The following is a 21,559-nucleotide window of genomic DNA, read 5'->3' as shown; positions in this document are numbered from 1 at the left end:
TATATACTCTTTCAGCTCTACTATCCATGGTGTTGACTGATCACTAGCTCTCTCTCAGTCAGGTACTGGTTACAGGTTTGAGGCCTACCCTTTTCCACCCTTCTCCTCCCTCTGTCCCAAGTTCTTGCTCCAAGAGAAGCCTGCTCAAAGCTGAGCTCCAAACTGTTGTTCTTGCGGGTATTTATAGGGTGGGCCAACCGATTTCTGCCCCTGGCTCACAGCACCTGGGAACATTCCAAAACTCTCAACTGCCAGCCCTGTCCATCAAGGTGGCATCCATCTTGTCCCAGATAATGATCTTAACACCCCTTGCTGGGCATGTGAGAAAGGAAACCCGGAGGAAGAGGCTTGGATGGCCCTGGCCACCACAGGCCACCCGGAAGCCCGTTCTGGCTACACGGGGGAAGCAGGAAGGCAAAGGTCTTCCCAGAATTCACTGAAACCCGGTGATGTTGAGCCTAGAGAAGGGCCTCCAAGAGTGGGCCTGCCCGGGGGCTCAGCTGAGTGGGAGTTCCTGGCCCCTTCCCAGCCAAGCTGTGCCCCTGACCGCTGGCAGCTCTAGCTCACCGATGCTGTCCCCCGTGGCTGGCGCAGCTGTCAGGGCAGGTTCGGGAGAGGGAGGGGGGCACGCGACGGGGGACAGTCTGGGGACTCGGCCACAATCCGCTTCGCTCGGCAGAGGCCCCAGGCTTGTCCTTCCTTCTTCGAGTCCGGGATGCACACACAGCAGATGCCCCCACATGTCCCCACTGCCACCCCCAGCCCGTGGGCCACGCTTTCCCGCTGAGCTGCCCGGCCCTGGGGGTGGGGGTCCGGAGGGCGGGAAAGCTCAAGTGCGCCCGCAGCACCGACTCCCATCCCCCATCCCGCCCCGCCCCGCCCCCGGCAGCGTTCAGATGGCGCCTCTAGGAGGCTCCGCGAGGGCAGCAGGGCCACGACCTGGACCCGCCCCCCTCCAGGGGCCGGCCGCGGAGGCTGAGATCCGCAAGGTAGAGGGAGCTCTCGGGTCCCCGCAGCCCCACTGGAGCTGCCACATTGTGGGCGGGCCTATTCCACAATGCACCGCGCGCTCTGCAAAGAAGCCTGGGCGGACTTGAGGCACTCCGCCGCCCTAGAAAGGGGCCACAAGCTGCAGCCGCCTCTGGTGTCACGTCCCCGCCCCCTCGCTGTCCAATCCAGATTGGGGTCTCCGAGAGGCTGCCGGCTGCCCAGTCACCTGTCTTCACCTGCGCCTTGGACCCGCCCCCGCATGGCCACTGGCCTGGAGTGTACTGGCGCCACCCACCACCTTTCCCCGCCCAAGGAACGGGGCTCTAGTCCCACCCCTCCACCGTGTTCCTGAGCTCTCTGGGCCCCTCCTCAGGCTCCCCACCTTCCTCAGCCCTAGACCCAGAAGCCCTATCCCGGCCCGCCCGCCCGCTCCTTTTTTAGCCCCGCCTCTTCTGATTCCAGGAGCCAGGATTTACCTCCTTCTCCGCCCACCTCCCTCCTCACCTTCACCACCAGGGCTTGGACCCCGCCCTTAGGACCGCGCTGCTCTCTAGTCCCGCCCCCTCTTCCTTTCCCAGGCTCTTTCCTCAGCCCTTCCTCCTCCTCCTCTTCCTCCCTCTATCCTCCCTCCCCTCTGCCTCCTTCCTCCCTCTTCCTGTCCCTTCTCCTTATTCCTCCTCTCTCTCTCCCAGTGGCATTTTCTCGTCCTTCCTTCTTTTCTCTCCTTTCCGGCCCCTCGCCTCCCCCATCTCCCATCTTCTGGCATAATGGAGAGGAAGCCCTGAGGCTAATGTTCCATCTCTGAGGCTGCTCCCTGTGTGCCTCTGGGTAAACCACTGAGCATCTCTGGACTTCAGTGTCCTTCTTTGTAAAATGAGAGGAAAGGTCAAGATGGTCCCCGAGTCCTCTTCTTTCTAGAGGGTTTCCTCCTCCTTCCTCCCTCCCTCTAGGATATTTTTCTCTGCTATCCTTTTCCCTTCTTCTCTCTCTTCTTCCCCTCTTCCTTGTCCATTTCCCCGAATTCTCCCTCATCCTTCTGCCCTCATTCTCTCCATTCCTAATCCCTCCTTCATCCTTTCTTCTACTAAATCATTTTCTCTATTTTCCTCCTCCCTTTCTCTCCTCTTTCCTTCTGTTCTTCTTCCCTCTTTTTTTCCAAACCCTTCATTTCTGTCTTAGAATCAATCCTATGTATTGGCTTCAAGGCAGAAGAGTGGTAAAAGCTGGACAATGGGGGTCAAGTGACTCACTCAGGGTCATACAGCCAGGAAGTATCTGAGGCTAGATTGGAACCCAGAACCTCCCATCTCCAGGCCTGGCTGTCTATTCCTGGAACCACCTAGCTGACCCTTTTTATCCGCTCTTTGTCCTCTTCCCCTTCTCTACTTTCTTTCTCCTTCCCTCTCTCATCCTTCTTCTCCCTTTGTCCTGCTCTTCTCTATCCTCTTCACCTTCTCCCCTCTCTTATTTTTTCTCATATTTCTCTTTATTCATGCCTTTCCCTTACTGCTCTCTCCTCACTCGTCTCCTAAGACTAGGATTTTACCACTCTCTTACTTGATATATTTGAGGCATGTGAGGGTGAGAGTCAGATTAGATAATTACCCCACCACCCTTTAAAGCAAATAAAATGTTTTTCCCTGACACATACATCTCATTTTCCACTCTGTGTGGGAAAAGGCCAGGTCCAAACAATTCAAAAGAGAAATAAGGGGCAGCTACATGGTATAGTGGATGGAGTGCCATGCCTGGAGTCAAGAGGACCTGGGTTGAGATACATCCTAGCTTTATGACCCTGGACAAGTCATTTGTCCCCAGTTGCCTATCCCTTGTCATTCATCTGTCTTATAACTGATACCAAGAGAGAAGGTAATGGGGGAGGAGAAAGAGAAGGGGGGGGGAGAAGAATGCAAGTTTAAAAAATTTTGTTAAAAAGCAAATGAGAGGGGGCCGCTGGGTAGCTCAGTGGAGTGAGAGTCAGGCCTAGAGACAGGAGGTCCTAGGTTCAAACCCGGCCTCAGCCACTTCCCAGCTGTGTGACCCTGGGCAAGTCACTTGACCCCCATTGCCCACCCTTACCAATCTTCCACCTATGAGACAATACACTGAAGTACAAGGGTTTAAAAAAAAATAAAAAAATAAAAATAAAAAAAAAAGCAAATGAGAGCAGCTAAGAGGCTTAGTGGATTGAGAGCCAAGCCTAGACCCAGGAGGTCCTGGGTTCAAATATGGCCTGAAATACTTCCTAGCTGTGTGACCCTAGTCGAGTCACTTAACCCCAATGCCTAGCCCTTACTCTTCAGCCTTGGAACTAATACACAGTATTAATTCTAGGAGGGAAGGTAAGGGTTTAAAAAACAAAACAAAACAAAACAACATAACAGAAGAAATTGTATATATAGATACAGATACATGTGTAAAACTATTAAGATTAAAATTCTCTGGGGACTATATTAGTTTATACTAATTTAACTAAATAGCTAAAAGCTGATTCTTTGAAAAGAATAATGAAATTTATGGATATTTAGCAAACTGATTAAGAAGAAAAGGGTAGAAAATCGTTAACAATATAGCAACGACCAGTAAAAATCACAAGAAAACCAGATGAAAGAAAAAGAATCATGGTAACCTATTATATACAGTTATATGCTAACAAAACTGAGACCATGATAGAAATATAGAATTAACTTTGCAAATGTAAAATACCAAGACTAACAATAGACAGAGATTATAAATAACCCAGTCTCAAAAAAGAAAATAGATCTAGTTGTTCTTAACCAAAGAAAAAGAAAAATAATAAACCTATTGATATTGATAGATTTAAAGAATAATCTCATCAAAATTTTAAAGAATAATAATTAATACCCATTCCTCATGAATTATTTTTAAAAGTTGAAAATTAAAATGCCCATTCAGATTCCTTTCATAAGGAAAACATAGTCCTTGATGCTTATACAAAAATATTTATAGCAGCTCTTTTTGTGGTGGCAAAGAGAATTGGAAACTAAAGGGATGTCCCTCAATCGGGCAATGGCTGAACAAAATGTGTTAAATGATGGTGATGGAATACTATTGTGCTATAAGGAATGATGAACTGCTTAATTTCTATAAGGGACTGGACAGACCTCCATGAACTGATGAGGAGGTAAATGAGCAGAACCAAGAGAACATTGTACACAGAAAGTGAAACACTGGAACAATCCAATTAATGGACTTGGTTGCTATTAGCAATGCAATGATCCGGTACAGTCCTGAGGAACTAATGAGAAAGAATGCTATTCACATCAAGAGAAACAACCGTGGGAGTAAAAATGCAAAGAAAAACATGATTTTTTTACTTGTTTATATGGATATAGAATTGAGGGTTTGGGTTTTAAAAAATTACTCTCAAAACTAAATAATATTGAAATTGATATCAAGTGATTTACACTTGTGTAACACAGTGAAATTGCTTGTCATCCCCAAGAAAGGGGAGGGAGAAGGGGAAGGAAAGAAAATGAATTAAAAAATATGGAAAAATATTAAATTAAAAATAGAGCTAAAAATGAAGTATTTGCTTTTAAAACAAAAACACACAAAAAAATGAATTCATCCAAGATCAGAAAGGAAACCTCAAACTAGGAAAATTTTTTTACAAAAAAAATCTCTCATAAAGGCCTCATTTCTCAAATATATGCAGAAGTAAGTTAATTTTTTAGGAATACACATTATTTTCAATTGACAAATAGTCAGAGTATAGGAACAGGCAGTTTTCAGATGAAGAAATCAAGGCTATCCATAGTAACAGGAAAAAATGTTTTAAATTACTATTGATTGTAGGAATGCAAACAAAAGTGGCTTTGAGATCTCACTTCACACTTATCAGATAGTTGAATATGATAATAATTGATAATGATAGATATTAGAAGGCAAAATTAGAATGCTAATGAATTCTTGGTGGAGATGTGAATGGATCCAACCTTTCTAGAGATCAATTTGGAATGATGCCCAAAGGGCTATTGAATTGTGCATTCCCTTTGAACCAGTAACCACTCTACTAAGAACAACAAAAAGATTTAAAAAAAAGGGAAAAGGTCTCATTTGAACCTGAAAGTTTATAGCAGCCCTTTTTTTGTGGTGGAAAAGATTTGAAATTTGAGGGGATGTTCATCAATTGAGGAATGACCAAACAGATTGGGGTGTAGTATTGTGATGGAATATTATTGCATTATAAAAAAAGGTGAACAGGAGAATCTCAAAAAAGAAAGACCTACATGAACTGATGCAGAGTGAAGTGAGCAGAACCAAGAGAACATTGTATATAGAGAAAACAATGTTGTACAATGATCAACTGTGAAAGACTTAGTTATTCTAAGGAATATTCAAGACATTTCTGAAGAACTTCTAACAAAGAACGTTATTCATTTCTAGAGAAAGAACTGATAAGAGTCTAAATGCAGATCAAAGAATACAATTTCCACTTTATTTGTGTGTGTTTTTATTTTTGGATTTTGGTTTTATATGAGCATATAAAATATCTCTTACAACATGACTGATATGGAAATATACTTTTCAGTATCATACAGCACTCATTATGCCAAAAACCCTATTAATTAGAGGCAAAGAGACATTTTTTAAATATAAAAGAATCTAAATCCAAAATTAAGCATCATATGCAATAGAGATACATTAGAAATCCAGGAGTAATAAAAGGATGCCTATTGTCTTCATTATTATTAATATAGTTCTGAAAATGCAATAGCAAATAGCAATAAGACAGAAGAAGAAAACAAGGTATAAAGATGGGATGAAGAAAAGATAAAACTATCACTATTTGCTGATAGTATGCTGATTTACTTGAGAAATCCTAGGTAATTATGAGCGATTCTAATCAAGATAATAGCTTCCATAAAGTTGTAGGTCACAAAACCACACAAAAAACATTTTGCTAATTCTATATTTGCTAATAATAGCAAAAGCCAAGAGGCAAAAATAGAAAGGGTAGTCCCCTTCAAATAACAACATTTGGAGAATAATCTACTGAAGCACACAACTACTCATACAGATTCAGTTACAAAATACTCTTTATAGACATGAAGAAATAAAACTTAAATATCTAAAAAAGTATTTAGGACTCATGACTAGACCATACTAATATATTTTAAATGTCAGTATTACCAAAATTAATTTAAACTTTTAATACCACAAAAATGAAATTTATGAAAGGAATACTTACAGAACTCAAATAACATTTATGGATAAATATATACTAAATGAATGACATTATTATATAAAATTCAATATCTATTGGGGAGTGACTTTTGGTTTTATATGTATTCATTTATATATTATCTGTATACTCTATATACACTCATTTATATATTATCTGTATATATATTATATAAATATCACACATAACTATATATAATTTATACTATGCTTATTATGTAATGCATTAATATTTACTATAATATATAATATTACATCTATAACATTTAACATTATATATAAACACATATATACAATGTATAAAGCCAAAAGTAATTCCTTAATAGTTAAGTGGCAAAGGAGATGAAGAAACTGTCCTCAGAAGAACAAGCATATCAAAGACTATTTCAAATCCCTAAGAGCAAGGGAAATGCTCATTAAAAAAAAACAAAAAACAACTCTTGGAAGTTTCACCTCATTATCTGAATTTGGTAAAGATGATAAAATATGGGAGAAAATGTTGAAAGGGTTATGGGAGGATAAGAGACAATGCAGCATTGGTGGGGCTTTGATTCAATATAATAATTTTGGAAAGAAATTTGAAATTATGCAAACAAAGAGATAAAAATGTTCATATTCTTGGACCCAGGATTCTATTACTAGGCTTATCTTCTAAGGAGGTCATTAAAAGACAATCTCCATAAACAGCAAAATATTTGTAACAGAACTTTTTTCTGTGTTTGATAGCAAAATTGAATTAGAAAAAAAAACAAAACAGAAGGCTAGATACTCATCAGCTGTGGAATAGTTAAACAAATTATTTTGCCTGGAAATTTATCATGGGATATTACTGTATTGCAATAAATGATAAATGTGATGAATGCAGAGAAGCATGGTAAGACCTTTGGGAACTGATGCATAGTGAAGTCAGTGGAGCCTAGAAGACAATATGCACAGTGACTTACAGTGTCAATGGAAAGAACGATGATGTACCAGAAAGTCAAAATATCCATGCTGTGAAATTAGAAGAATGGGAATATATCTTATAAAGTTTGAAAGAAGAAATATGAGAAGACCCACCCACTCCATCACTTTTTGGAGGTGAAATGTCCACAAATGTGGGTCGACCTCAATTTCTTCATCTATAAAATGAGCTGGAGAAGGAAATGACAAACCACTTCAGTATCTGCCAAGAAAAACCCCAAATGGGTTCACAAGGAGTCTGACATGACTGCAATGACTCAACAACAAGAATTCCTGAAGGAATCTTACTGGAGATTCTTTTGGCAAATGAGCCCTTTAGACTCCTCTGAAGAGAAGTGACCCTGAAGTGACATAACTTTTCTAGGTCTCAGTTTCTTCTTCTGTACAATGAGAAGGTTGTATTAGAGGAAATCTAAGAAACTTGCCAAGTATCTATACTCCATCAGGGTCCCTGGGATAGTATATTAGATTGGAACTGAGAGCTGCTGAGATCAGATCCCTAATAGGACTTTAGGCAAATCATTTTCCTCATTTTACTAATGAGGAAACAAATGACTTCTTTTTAAAATTTTCTTTTTTGTATGAACTTTGTCTCATGGATCTTCACTTTGGGTTTGCTTATATCGACTGTTCTCAGTCTGCAGACCTTGGACCCCATGGGGTCTTCAAGACCTTTTCAGAGGATCTGTGAGGACAAAACTATTTTTAGCATAACACTGAGATGTCATTTGCCAATTAAAACAGTCATATCTTTTCCAAATACATAATTGTGAGCTAAAAATTTCTTCACATACTTCATCCAAAACAACAACATTATAAGTTGAATACAGAAGCAGATGTGATTATGGTGGTATAAGAGAAAATTTAAAACTTCTACTGAGTCAGATATTAAAGATATTTTGAAAATTTGATGAAAGAAAGCAATCACCTCACTTTTTAAAATTTTTTTTTATAAACCCTAATATCTTTATATGTATCCTTCTATATTAATTTTATTTGTTACAGGCTAGGCAATGGGGGTTAAGTGACTTGCCCAGGGTCACACAGCTAGGAAGTGTCTGAGGTCACATTTGAACCCAGGACCTCCTGTTTCTAGGCCTGGCTCTCAATCCACTGAGCCATCCAGCTGCCCCCTCACTTTTTATTTTAAAAAAAGACCTATTTTCATAAAAGTGTTATTTATATATAAGTAATGGATTCATTATTTTAAATAGCTTCATACATATTCCAAACAACGTCAGTTACAGCTTTAACATAGTTAAGTGTCCATGACTGTAACGTCTGTCGGTAAGAACTCTTTGGGGTCGTCAGTCCTTTTTGAGTGTAAAGAGGTCCCAAACAGTGGAGCAGCTGCAGCTCCCCTAAAGTACGCGCCCAGGTTCCCAGCAGACAGGAGTGGAGCCAACACCTCAGGCTGACCACCAGAGGGCAGTGTTTCCCCAGAAAACCCCTTTGCTTCTCACGCTCTGAAGGGCAGCTCAGTGAGGCGCCACGGAGCCATCTGTGACGGCGGAATTCTTTGCTCATCTCCCCCGGGTAGATCGAAGGCGACCATCCCTGCGGCAGGATTCCCAGACGAGCTGCAAACCGCGGGCAGCGCCCTTTCCTCGGGCCGTGCAGGAATGATGGCGAGGATGGCTTTAACTACCGATTGGCCTTGAAGCCCCTCTTCCACCGCCCAGAGGACACCCCGCGCTTCTGCTTTTTCAGTCCTCGCGTGATGGACGCTCCCTTCTGACCCGCGATCCCTCGTGGACCTCCGAATTTGGTCAGAGCCATAGCGTCCCGTTAGCCTCAGGCGGTCCCCTTACACGCTGCTTTGGCCAGACACAGCATTTAGGACCAGGGACTGTCTTGTGCCTCTTTCTGTCTCTAGCCCAGGGCTTAGCCTCATGCCTGGCACCTTGTAGGGGCTTCATCGATGTTTATAGATTGATTGACTGATTGTAGAGCTGAAGCATAAAAGAAACTTCAGAGGCCAGAAGCCAGCTCTTTGACTGTACAAATAGAGAAACTGAGGTCCAGGGAGGTTGTGAGTATCCCCAGGTCTCACGTCTATGGAAGTGGGGTTAGATTAGAACCTTGGTTCTCTGACTACAATTAATGTGTCCAGCAGCACTGATTAAATGCCTGCTGTGTATTAGCCAGGCACTAGGAGCACAAGGGCAAACATGAGACAAGCTCTAGGGAGCCTATGTTTAGGGGGTTCTGGGTTCTAGCCAGAGCCGCACTAGGGACCTCTAGACGGGGTCTGGGTGTCTTGCCAGAAATGAGTTGGCAAAGTATGGCATTTGCTTGGAGTGGGGCTTGGTTATTTGGGGAGACTGTATTTTTTTAAACAAACAAAATGAATCCATTGAATAAATGGCATTCATCCACATCCATTAGTTCTTTTGCATATGGCCAAGTAGATTTATACATCTTCCCACTTGGGCTTTCTGGCCTGAATTCATGGGTACCAGAACCTCAGAGCTGGAAGAGGCCTTTGAGGACATCGATCTAGTCCAGTGATACAGCGTCATCCCTAGTCCACCGCCAGGAAATCCCCCTGCATTTGGTCTAAGTCTGTCTAACTAACCAAAAATCCCCTCTTGTGTCTATGTTGCGGGGAAGGCGGGAGGAGAAATCAGTCCTGCTCGTCTGGCCTTCTCTTGTCTTATTCATTAGCAGATGTTAGGAAAAGGCTCACCTCACTTGCTGGGTAGTGATGAATCCTTCCTGTCACCAAGGAAGCTCAAACCTTTAGGAATGTATTTGTCTAAAGACACAATATTTTTGGTTTTTGATGACTATAATGGATATTGTATCCTTTCACTTCTCAAGGGTGGAGGAGAGAATTGAGAACTGAAAATCAAAATAATATTAAAAAAAGACACAATATTTTGAGAAGAGAGATGGACCTTCTCCAATCAAAGTGGGACAGTGGAAAAAAGAGCTGGGTCTATAGTCAGAGGATCTGAATTAAAGTCTTGTCTCTGCCACATACTTATTTAAAAAATTATCTTCCATCTTAGAATCAGTACTGTGTATTGATTCCAAGGTAGAAGAGAAGTAACGATGAGGTAATGGGAGTTAAGTGACTTGCCCAGGGTCATACAACTAGTATGTGTCTGAGGTCAGATTTAAACCCAGGATCTCCTGTCTCTGGGCCTGACTTTCAATCCACTGAGCCACTTGGTTGTCCCTCTAACACAGAGGTTGACAACGTATGGCTCTCGAGCCATATCTGGCTCTTTTGAGGGCCAGATACGGCTCTTTCTGCAGGAGCCATAAAGTCAATTTTTTTTCAGACGCTGTTACAGGAGCCGCACTGTGAGCACTGTACGGCTCTCACGAAATTACATTTTTAAAAATGTGGCATTTATGGCTCTCACAGCCAAAAAGGTTGTCCGACCCCTGCTCTAACACATACTTCTTGAAAGACCTTGGGGAAGCCATTTGCCCTGTGGGTGGCCCTTTTCTCATCTGAAAAAGGAGTAGGTTGGATTAACTGGGCTCCAATCTCCCAGCACTACATCTAGGATCCTGTGAGCTGCCTGGGTTCAAAAAGTTCTTTGTTCTCAATGAGGGGCACCTTAAAAGACTGATTATAGAAAAAGTTAAAATAACTGAATGATAGGTAAATGACAACGTATTATAAGTGTTGGTCAACACCCACCTCAGGGAGGATACTGTATTTATATAATATCCTTGTATATTTTTTGTACATAATCATTGTAAATTGAATTTGGATTAATATATTTAGGTTCTTATTTCTGTAGAATATAGTCAGGATTGTGTTATTTGTAATTGTATTATTTGTAATTTGTAACTGTAATTATTTGTAATTGTAATTTGAGGCTTGTATGTGGTAAGATTTGTTTTGCTTTCTCTTTCTTTACTTCTCCCTGTTTTTCATATTAGTATAGTTTTCTATTATAAAGAATTAATAGTATAGGCAAATTTGGCTAGGGAATATGAGTATAAGATAGTTATATTGAAAGATCCATTGGGAAGACTAGTCTCCCAAAGGATCTCAGGGGGATTTGTTAAAGGGATTTTCTTAATCTCTCACTGTCTCCTTAAGAGGCTAGAGAGCAGGATTTCTAAGTAGATCAGAACTGACAGGAGTCAGTGAGCCAGAGCTTAAGATTCCATTACCAGGAAGACCAGGACTGAGGAGAGGAAGTAACCTGCCCTCTGACAGGAAGTTATGGGGTACTGTTGGTCATTGAGGTGATAAAGGAAGCAGCCTCTGATGGTTTGAGGTCTTTTGCCTCTGGGATCTCTAGAGAGCAGGAGGTCTGTCTCTGAGGCAAGGTGCTACTGGCATTTGGCTGCTGACAGTTGGCCTGCAATAGAAAATGAATGAAGGAGTGAGTGGTGGCTGTCTATTATTTTAGGGAGGTAGTTAATTAGTGAATAACTTATAGAGTAGTTTAGATAGACCAGATATGCTAGGCAGAAGAAACTGTCCTCAGAAGATAGCTAGAGATAATTTCGGAAATTTTAGGTAGTATTAGAAATTTTAGGTATATTTATAGGGTACAAGATTAATAATCTCTTTCTTCTTTTCTATTTTCCTATCTGTCTTTCTTTCTTAAATTAAACAGTTTCTGTTAAACTGCTCTCCTCACTTTGTCAAACTCCTTAATTTAATCCTTACAAGAAGAAATGATTTCAGGGGAATATGAAAACTAGAAGAGGAAATTTTCTTGGGCCCCAGAGGGCAGAGAGGATGCTACAGAGGCTTGATGTCAGGGAAAACCTTCTAGCCATGAGAGCATGGAAGTGGCTGCCTGGGAGGTGTCCCTTCTTGGAAAGATCTAAGCAGAGGCTACATTTTGGCAATGGTTCTTAAGGGTGTTACTCACATGAAGGAATTTTTCTCTAACAGGGGGTCAATTGTATATTAGAAGTCTTGAGGATTCCTTCTATTACTTGTTTCTCCCTGGTTTTCAGAGTAATTATCTTCCTAGGACCCTGCCACATAAGAAGGGCCATGGATTCCTTTGGTCTTTCTTTATGCCTCATGGGACAGCTAGGTGCCAGCATCCTCCTGAATTAAAATCTGGCCTTAGACACTTACTGGCTGTGTGATTCTGGACAAATCACTTTACAATGCTTGCCTCAGTTTCCTCATCTGTAAAATGAACTGGAGAAGTGCTCCATTATCTTTGCCAAGAAAACCCTAAATGGGGTCATGAATTGTTGGACACAACTGAACAATAATAGCATTCCTCACAGGGGAGACTAGTTCTTTCCATTAAGGAGTATTGAAATGTTCCTCAAGTTTGTGTAGCTCAGGTTTGTGGTGTGGCTTCCTGGCCTGCTGGATGAGAGACCAGCAAGAACTCCAGCTTCCTCTGACACTTCAGACCAAGAGCCAAGAGCATGAAGAACACGGAGAAGCTGGGCTCAACTCAGTCAGCACAGGATGCTCCCTAAATACTCTTGTTGAATGTCCTTCCCTGACATGACTAAGTATTGTCCTCCCACTTTTTGTTAATGTTGAATGACCTAAAAGTGTCTCATTTTCTTCTAATTTCAGGCCTAAATTATTAAACCCAAGTTATGTAAATAATTAAACTTTTAAAATGAACTAGGTCATCTGTCTCTTACTGTATCCTAACCTAAAACATTTGTCTTTCCCACATAGATGTACCTAGATTTAGAGCTGGAAAATTGAGATAATCATCATGTTTATCTCCATCATTTTACAGGTAAGGAAACTCAGGCCCAGGGAAGTTAAGTGACTTAGCCAAAGACATAGAATCTTACATCTAGAAATAGCAAGGACCTCACAAGGCATCTAATGCAACTCCCTCATTTTACAGATTTGAAAACCGAGGCCTAGGAAGACTAAATGATTTGTCCAGGTCATGCAACTAACAAATGGCAAAGCTGAGATTTGGCAGAAGTCTCTGCCAGAGGGGCTTTGAGGACTGGACATACATGTTTTTCAGAGTCATGCCACTGGGAGAAGTACTGAGAAATGGGGTTCTCTCGCAATCATCCAGAATGCAGCAAATATCTGACCCCATGGTATTTTGATGGCTAAAGGCAAGCCAACACTCACCAACACCTCTCCAGTCTAGGTGATGAAACTTTTGCTTCCCACAATTTGGGATTTGGAGGGAATCTAGTCCAAGATTAGGCAGTGCTTATCAAAGACTTAAGGCAGCAGCCTTACACATGGTGATGTCACATACTCTGGTTTGAAGTTCAGTTGGAAATGTGCCATCATCTTTCACAGTTCTCCTTTTGCCCCGAGAGAAGTGTTGGCTCCATTCATGCTTTTGTGCAGCTGTAAATTGCTTAAGAATCTACCTCATCATGGCCCTGTAAGTGACTCAGGGGTAGAAGGCACCTCAGAGGGTTTTAAAACCGGACTCAGACACTACCTAGCTGTGTGACCCTGGGCAAGTCACTTAACCCCAATTGCCCAGCCCTTATTGATCTTCTGCTTTGGAATTGATACTCAATATTGAATCTAAGACAGAAGATTGGATTGAATTGAAAAAAAGAAGATGGCACCTCAGAGGCACTGAATCCCACTCACAGCTAGCCAAGAATTCCCTCCACAACCCCTGCCAACTGATTTCATCATCACCAGTTTCTTTTTGTAGACCTTCCTCCATGAATTTGAAAGATGTGAGGTGACTTGTCCGGGTCATATAGAGAAGATGGTTCTGAGGTGTGATAATGAGATTACATCTACCTTGCCCATTCTTAAATCTAATCACCAAAAATGTAAACAACTCCACTTAACTCTCAAATGGGGAGGTCTGTGACCCATGAGTGCAAGAATGGGTGACGAATTAGAATTGACTGACTGCCCCCTAGGCAGTCCTAAGAAAAATGTCTGTTGTGATTGGATACATAAACTAAGAGGAAGGTACAGGAAATGACAAAAGAAATGACCTGGATAAATTAAAAGAACTTCTGGGGCTTGCCCCTTTTGGCTGCTTGCTTCTTCTTGTGGTGGGTTACTAGGTCCTGGAAGAGCTCAGACCACTGGCTGAGACCTTAGACTAGGTGAGACTGCTGTTAATCTCTTCCCTGGATTTATACAAGGTGAGTATAAAGACTAAATCTTCCTGGACTCCTCTAAAGAAACTCCCCTTTCAAAAGGGATTATGTGATGAAGCTTCTGCTTCATTCATCTCCCGCTCTCTGGTCCTCCAGCCTTGGGCTCAACGCTGAGCCTCCTCCAACTGAGGTTTAATTAGATCTGCCTGGGTTGAACTAGGAGGCTGGAGCAAATTACTTAGTGTGTTAGATTACTTATCCTCTCTTATCCTCTCTCTGATTTTCTTATTTTCTCTTCCTCTTCTTATTTGTAAATAAACTTCCATAAAAGTCATTTTGACTTGAGGTTATTCTTTAATTGGGGACTGATAATTATTTAATTCCCTGGAGACCAAACCTTTTAATATTCACCCAACCAAAACCTCCTTTTTACCCCTTACAGAGGTAGGACTGGAACTCAGGTCTTCTTGACTCTGAGTCCAGGATTCAGTTCCCTTCAGCCCTCCTCAGACTGCCATTCACATTCCACCATAGTCTGGCTCCCACTGGCCTTTCCAGTCTCACTTTCCAGTGCCTCTCCTTTGCACAAATCTCCACTGGAACCAAACTAGCCAAGTAGCTTTTATCTTGAGTTTGCTCCAGTACCTTCCATCTCCAGACATTGGACCAACTTGGGCCAGTGAGAGGGCCAATAAGGGGATGCCCTCTCTCATCTCTACTTTGCACAATCTTTCTCTTTCTTCAAAATTCAGCTCAGAATGGGGGAGAATCAAAGAATGTGAAAACCGAAAGGGATCTTAGGCATCATCTAGGCCAACTCACTCGCTACCAGAATACTTCATTACTGCCCAATGACTTCCAGGGACCACTTCCAGTGCCATCTTCTCCAGGAAGCCAACCCTCATCACTCAGTTGAGTAGTTGATTCCTCTTTAGACTTTGCCAGAGCACTTAACTTGATCTACATTTGCCTCCTTCTTCTATCTTACCATTCCTGGTGTTATATTTAACTGTTTCCACACTGTGTCCCACAGGAGAAATTAAGTTCTTTGAGGCATAGGGGTGATTTCCCCTTTGTCTTTGTACCCCAGCACCAAGGACAGTGCTTGGCATACAAAAGGCTTTATTAAATGCTTGTCCAAGTGCTTTGAGATCACTTCTGCCTGTTAGATGACAGTCAATCAAAGTTCAAACTAGGGGACTATGTAAGGGGGGAATAGGGGTTTTATGGGTTCAATATATTAAAGGTGGTCGCCAGAGGAATGAACTATTATCAATTCTCAATTAAGAATAATCTCAAGTCAAAATTGACTTTTATAGAAGTTTATTTATTTACAATTAGGAAAATTAAAGGTAGGGAAATTGAGAGAAGGAAACTCTGGCCCAACCAGGTAAGGATTTAGAGGCCCAGCAGAGGGGCACAGAGGTGAATTAAACAAGGCTTCTAGCCACAAGACCTTTTACAAATAGAGAGGCCTCCCTGAGGGTAGAGCCTCCAGAAACGCCAAGGGAAGAGAAAGAGAGTCAACCTAACTTACCCACGTGGAACAGTCTGGGTCATGAACCAGTAAAGCTCCCTCAGGTCCCCTTCACAAAACCAGCCACAGCCTCACCCCCTCCTTCCTCTTTGGAAGGGGTCACATATATGTTACTTTCAGTGCCTTCCCTTAGCCTGCGTGTCCAATCACAATAGATGCTTTCTTATAGAATGCGTAGGGGGCGGTGCATCAGTTCTGATTGTCACTCACTCTAGCACATGTGGGTTAGGACCTCCCAGAACTGGAAGGTGCTCTCACCTTTGTGTAGACTTAATTTAATTATCACAATTAAAGCCTATGAAGGGGAAATGAATTACCCAAGGTCACACAGGTATCAAGGAGGAAAGCAGGGACAATGTCCCAGTCTGAAGCCATCATTGACTACTCTAGATTTGGCCAACTGGATCCTATCAATCAGTTCCCAACTAATGTAATGAATTGTTGCTCAGCCCTTGTCTCTGCAGTGACTGTTATAGAGGGGATTCCTGCCCAAGGAGGGGTTATACTAGTGGCATCTGAGATCCCCACTAACTCCAAGGTAAGTCTATAAGGACATTTTTGCCCCCCATCCCCAGTCAGGTATCCAGTAGATGCTCAATGACTATCTGTTGGATACTGATACAATTTTTGTATATCATTTCCTTTACCGAAGAAGACAAGGTGAAGTTTGGGATACATGGCAGCAAGGACAATGGTTTCGCTTGTTGACCCATCCTCAGAGTAAAGGCAGGAATAGAGACCAGCAACTGAGAACTGGGCAGGGTGTCATCTAATTTAATCTCTGCCCATTTTGTTGACTGTTGTTCCTTCCCTACTTCATTTGGACACCCACAAGGGAAGGTTTAGGTAGTCTGAACTGTCTCATCATCCTAGTTATCCACAGTTCTTGGATGGATGGGCATGTGGGCAGGGAAGGCAAAGCCTCTGAAATGTCTGTAGAACACACAGGTACTGTCTGAGCTGCTTGTTAAACTTCCTGAGAGAGTATTTACACCTGGGCAATGGACAGAGTCTTCAAAATCAAGCTTGATTTATTATTGTGGTGGCTATACAGACTTTAACAGTGATAGAGAATATTAATAATTCAGATTAAACTTATATGGTGTCTTAAACACTGATCAGCATACTCCAGACCACAATCCCTCCTCCTCCAAGTGATCAACCATCAAGAGATTTAACAGGAGTTGAAAAGAATTTTGTGGCTCCAAATTCAGTTAGCATTCCAGACACAGGGCCTGAAATAGCACGAGTGAAAAAGCAGACAGAAGAATCGACTTAAGAGGGAGTCTGAGTAGAGTAGCCCGAGTCTGCCTGAAGCCCAGAAAAGCCTGAGTTCAAGTTCTGCCTCTGCATATCAGTGAGACAGACCCTGAGCATGTGGCTTCACCTTTTTCAGAGTAAGACAACTTTGGAAGATTATAGAGTGCAGGAGAGTTGTTCATCTGCACTTGGAGAGAGCCTCCTCTTCTGTCGCTCCCCACAAATCAGACATGTTGACTGACTCCCAAAGGAGAAAAAATAGAATAGACTTAGTCCTTGTCCAAGATTCCTATTGGCTCCCAGGCTGGGTAGGACAGCTCAGGACACTGGGCTAGGCAGGAAGAGAAGATCCAGTCCGCTTTGTCAAAGACTGTCTTTCTAATCACTGTACCAAGAAGATGGTGGAAGAGGAGCAGATGGGCCTGAGGAGTCTAAATAGCTGAGGACTAGTAGAGAGCAGCAGAGAGTTTCAATGGGACCTACTGAAAGACCCAAGAGGTACCCTGGAGAGACAGCACCATGAACATACTCTGGCTTGTGTGTCCTGAAGAGTGGACTTGGTTCATATGGGCTCCTGGCATGTAGCTTACATGTATGATACCAGTTTACATGTTCTTCATGGTTCTTGGCACATAGTAGGCACTTAAGAAATGTTTATTGACTGATGACTTACATCCCCTCTCTGGATTTTTCATGGTCAAATCACCAAGCATTTATTGGACGCCTACTGTTTCAGTCATTGTGTTGGAGTCACATATATTTCTGCATATGTGTGCCCTTCCTCTATTAGTGGTTGGTATTTAGCCAGTGGGAGAGGCCACTCAGTGTGCCTGGAGGGGTGGGGCGAGGGCTTATAGGAGACTCCTTTCTTTCTAAGTTTGTCCAAGTGCCTTTTGATTAACTATCTTTTGCTTTGAACTAATGTGTCCTCTGACTGGCTTGGGAGAGTAAAGGTGCTGCTGGAGCATGATGACTTTGGGCTGTCCCAAAATTTGAGTGCCTCAAACCTGGGGCCCTTTTTCTGGGGGCCTCTGGGTGAGGGAGATCCCAAGTGCGAGGTGGGCATTGGGCACACTGGATTTGGGACAAATAGAAATTCAGTGTGAATGTCACTCCACCCAGAGAATGCAGGAGCAGCCACCATTTTCCTCAATGGCTGTGGCGAATGCATGTTCAGGTCACTGTGCTTTTGCCTAGAGGCTCATCTAATTCTCCCCCTCACCCATAGTTCAAGATGCCTCCTTTTTCTAAAGTGAGGGAGGAGAGGGCAAGGGTGGTGGCAAGAGGGATCCCAAAGCCTCTTGAAGGTCCAATGGCAGAGAAATGAGAAAATTGGACTTCCTCCTTTGCCTTCTCCTTTCAGGTCTTTATTTCCTTTAAATGAAAGAAAAGCAAAATAGCTAGCTGAGGAAGTTGCTATTTATCTAGGCAACTCCTTTGAGACCTTCCATGGAAAGATGGCCTGGAGGAGAGGATCCACCTTGCCTACCTGCCTCAGAGTCCTTTCATCTCCACCATCCTCTTCATCTCCACCTTCCCTTGAGTGGTGTGGGCTCAGCTCTGCTTATCCACATGGGACAGAAGAGACATTCTCTCCCTTTCCATTTCAGAGACCCAATGTCATTTCTTTAGGCTTAATAGAGCAGAGTAGCCTAAAGAGAGCTTTCTAGAACTGCCAGCCTCTGTGTGTCTAATGGCAATAAGTTACAAGGCTAAGGGAGGCAGAGAGAAGTCTCAGGCAGAAGAAACAAGCAGTTGAATGGGAAGCTCTATGGCCTGGTAAATATAATCTGGAGCGGGGGCAGGAGGCCTGGGCTTCTTCCTGCTCTGAGATGTTGACTCTTATCCAAGATGCTATAATCCTGTTTTCTTAGGATTCCAGGGATGATGGGGGTGGGGGGTGGAGGGGACAAGGGACACTCCCACTCTGGCCTAGGTTTGGGGGAGGATAGATAGATTTCCTCAGGCTTGGTCAACATCTCCAAGTTGATAGCTTACATAGAGAAAAATGCCAAGAAAAGGTCAGGGTCTCAATGAGTGGACTGGGCTGCATCTGGGGCTCATCTATGGCTAATGAGGACAATCAGGGTGATGAGGAGCTTAGAAACTACAGAGGGGCCTGGGATGACTCACTTGTCTGGAGAAGGAAAGACTGGGGATGAGAGGAGGAGGGACAAGATGGCTGTCAATCCAATCATAGTTAAGAGTGAAGGTGATTAAACTAGACCTGGAAGGATTCTCCAAGGCTGTCTAGTCCAATGCATCCTTTTGTAGATAATAGAGACATAAAATCAGGTGCCCCCGGTCACCCTGGGAGTGAGTGGCAGAGGTGGATAGTTCTAGAAGGTCCAAAGGGCAGAGGTAGAAGCCCTGGTGTTAGGGGAAATGAAGCTGGGTTTAGGTTCAGTAGAGAATAGAGTTTCTGACCAGTGCTGGCCACCACTGAAGTCAGCTCCTTGTCCCTGGAAGAGTTCAACAAGAGATTCCTTCCATGTTGTAGAGAAGCCTACTGAATTCATTAGGTGTCAGACTGGACCACCCAATCTCCTTAAGGGCCCCTCCAACTTCCAGAGATCTTGGATTTAGACTTTCCCCTTGGAAATCATCCAAGCCACTCTCTGCCCACTATACCCAGGAGGGAACTGAGGCTCAGAGTGTAAGAGACTGATCCAAGGTCATGCAGGTGGTAAACCTCAGAGATTAGGATATGAAGCAAGCCCATGATTTGGTCCCCAGCTTTTCAGTTCGCCTGCCTCTGGAGGAGTCTGTGAGCTTTCTTTCCTAGGAAGGGACAAAACCCACCCAGATGGGAACTTCCATCTGCCTTGGAGACCAGGGAGTACAGAGTCTTCTCTCACCTTGAAATAAGACAATTCAGTCCATTTCCAAGATTCCACATTTAGGAGGTGGATGCTCAAGGCCAAGACCACTAAAAGGGGACCAAAAGGGGCCCCTCTCCTTCCCCTTCTCCCTCCTTTTCTCTCTTCTCCTCTCCACTCTCGATTCCCCTCTTTCTTTCCTCCTTCTTCCCTCCTTCCTCTCCTCCTTCTCTGCTGCCCTCGCCCTTGTCCTTTCTTCTTCTTTCTCCTCCTCCAGCGCGCTGGTTTCCTGGGTTGGGTGTTTCTCTGAGTGAAGCCACCATCTGTGAGGCGCCAGTTCAGTCCCTCTGGCGGCAGGCTGGGCCAGAAAACTGCAGGAGGAAGTGATCCCTCCGTCTCTTCTCCCTCCAGTGCTGGACTCCGGCGGCGGCAGTAGCGGGCGATCGGAGCTCTGGCTGGAGGCCAGGGCAGAGGCATTCGTTTGCTGCTTAGCTTCCCCAAGACTTGCAGGCAGAGGCTGGCTGACCGCCGACAGACTGCAGGGAGGGCGGGCAGTAAAGACAGCAGCGCCCCACGGCTGGAGCTGCCGAGGCTAGATCGTGGCCGCGACAGCAACTCCCTGTGGAAGTCCCCGAAGAAGCACCCTTCCATCTTGGCACCCCTGCTGCAGTGGGTCGGGACTGAGGTGAGAGCGTGCCAACTAGGGGTGGCTGCACTCAGCTCCTCCTCTCGTACTCTGGAACCCGTGGGAGCCCGGCCCTCCCTCCGCCTCTCTCCTCCTCAGATCCTCACTCCTTCCTTGCTGTGCCTGGCTCGGGGCTGCCGGGACGCCTGGGTCCTCGGGCTGGTCAGGAGGGGCAGAGTGGGAAGCAGCCTTCGCCATGGTGCCCGCCGGAGGCTTCTATGCAGTGAAGAAGAGGAAGAAGCCGGTGCCAAAGAGGTGGGTACTCGGAACGAGGGAGTGGGCGGCTACCTACGCTTACGCCGCCGCCACCCACTCGGGGCTAGCCTGCCTTGCGCCGGAGCTCAGCGTGGCGGGGAGGCTACCTCGGGGTTTCTTCCGAGCGTGGCAGCCTCCTGTGCGGCTGAGGATGGAGCAGGACATCTAGGAGGGAGATTCAGCGGGGAGGCTCAGCGATCGGGAAGTCGTCATTTAGTGGATGGGGAAGCCCCCTGGCCAGGGTCACACAGCTAGTAAATAGGAGGACGAAAGTGGAACACAGCTTTGGGCTGGAGAGCCTGGGCGATCCCGCAATGCCTCTAGACCGGCCCCAGCCTTATCTCAGGATCAAAGTCTGGGGGAAGGACCAGGCCAGAGAGTGTGGCCCGGGTGTCCCCAGAGGGCTTCCTTGGGAACCTGGGCAGAACCCCAAAAGCCTTGAAGAGCCAACGCCAGCCCCAGAAAAGGCTGATTTCTTGGGACGACTCATCCGCGCAGGGGCAGAGCTCTAGACCTTCCAAGGAAGGAGAGGTCTCTGGACCCCCAACCTCCTGAAGCTGGGCTCTGGAATTCTGGTTCAATGAGGCAGGGGTGGGGGGCGGCTCAGGGCTGACTAAGTGTTTTGGAACCATTTTTTTTTTTTTTCACATTTGCTGCTTGTCTTCCCCAAGACTTCCAACGTATCCCCTCTCCAGCTCCGCAAAACGCCCTCTGCCCCAGAAAGGGGGGTTTCTTTTCTTTCTTTCTTTCTTTCTTTCTTTCTTTCTTTCTTTCTTTCTTTCTTTCTTTCTTTCTTTCTTTCTTTCTTTCTTTCTTTCTTTCTTTCTTTCT

The 21,559-nt window shown here is 44.2% G+C and overlaps 1 protein-coding gene across 1 annotated transcript in view; it reads left to right on the top strand.

Annotated features, from left to right (window-relative positions):
* Positions 1-740: 740 nt before the first annotated feature.
* The window catches only part of LOC123246916 (aryl hydrocarbon receptor-like), a 125,667-nt gene continuing 104,848 nt past the window's right edge, over positions 741-21,559 (top strand). Inside the window, exons 1-3 of the mRNA XM_044675691.1 lie at positions 741-989; positions 1,180-1,268; positions 20,299-20,964. Coding sequence (XP_044531626.1) covers positions 741-989; positions 1,180-1,268; positions 20,299-20,964 — 1,004 coding nt within the window. The remainder of the gene's footprint in view (positions 990-1,179; positions 1,269-20,298; positions 20,965-21,559) is intronic.

The sequence above is a fragment of the Gracilinanus agilis genome, chromosome 4 (genome assembly GCF_016433145.1).
Source record: "Gracilinanus agilis isolate LMUSP501 chromosome 4, AgileGrace, whole genome shotgun sequence".
NCBI lineage: Eukaryota > Metazoa > Chordata > Mammalia > Didelphimorphia > Didelphidae > Gracilinanus > Gracilinanus agilis.
This window is presented reverse-complemented; position numbering and strand designations above follow the sequence as displayed.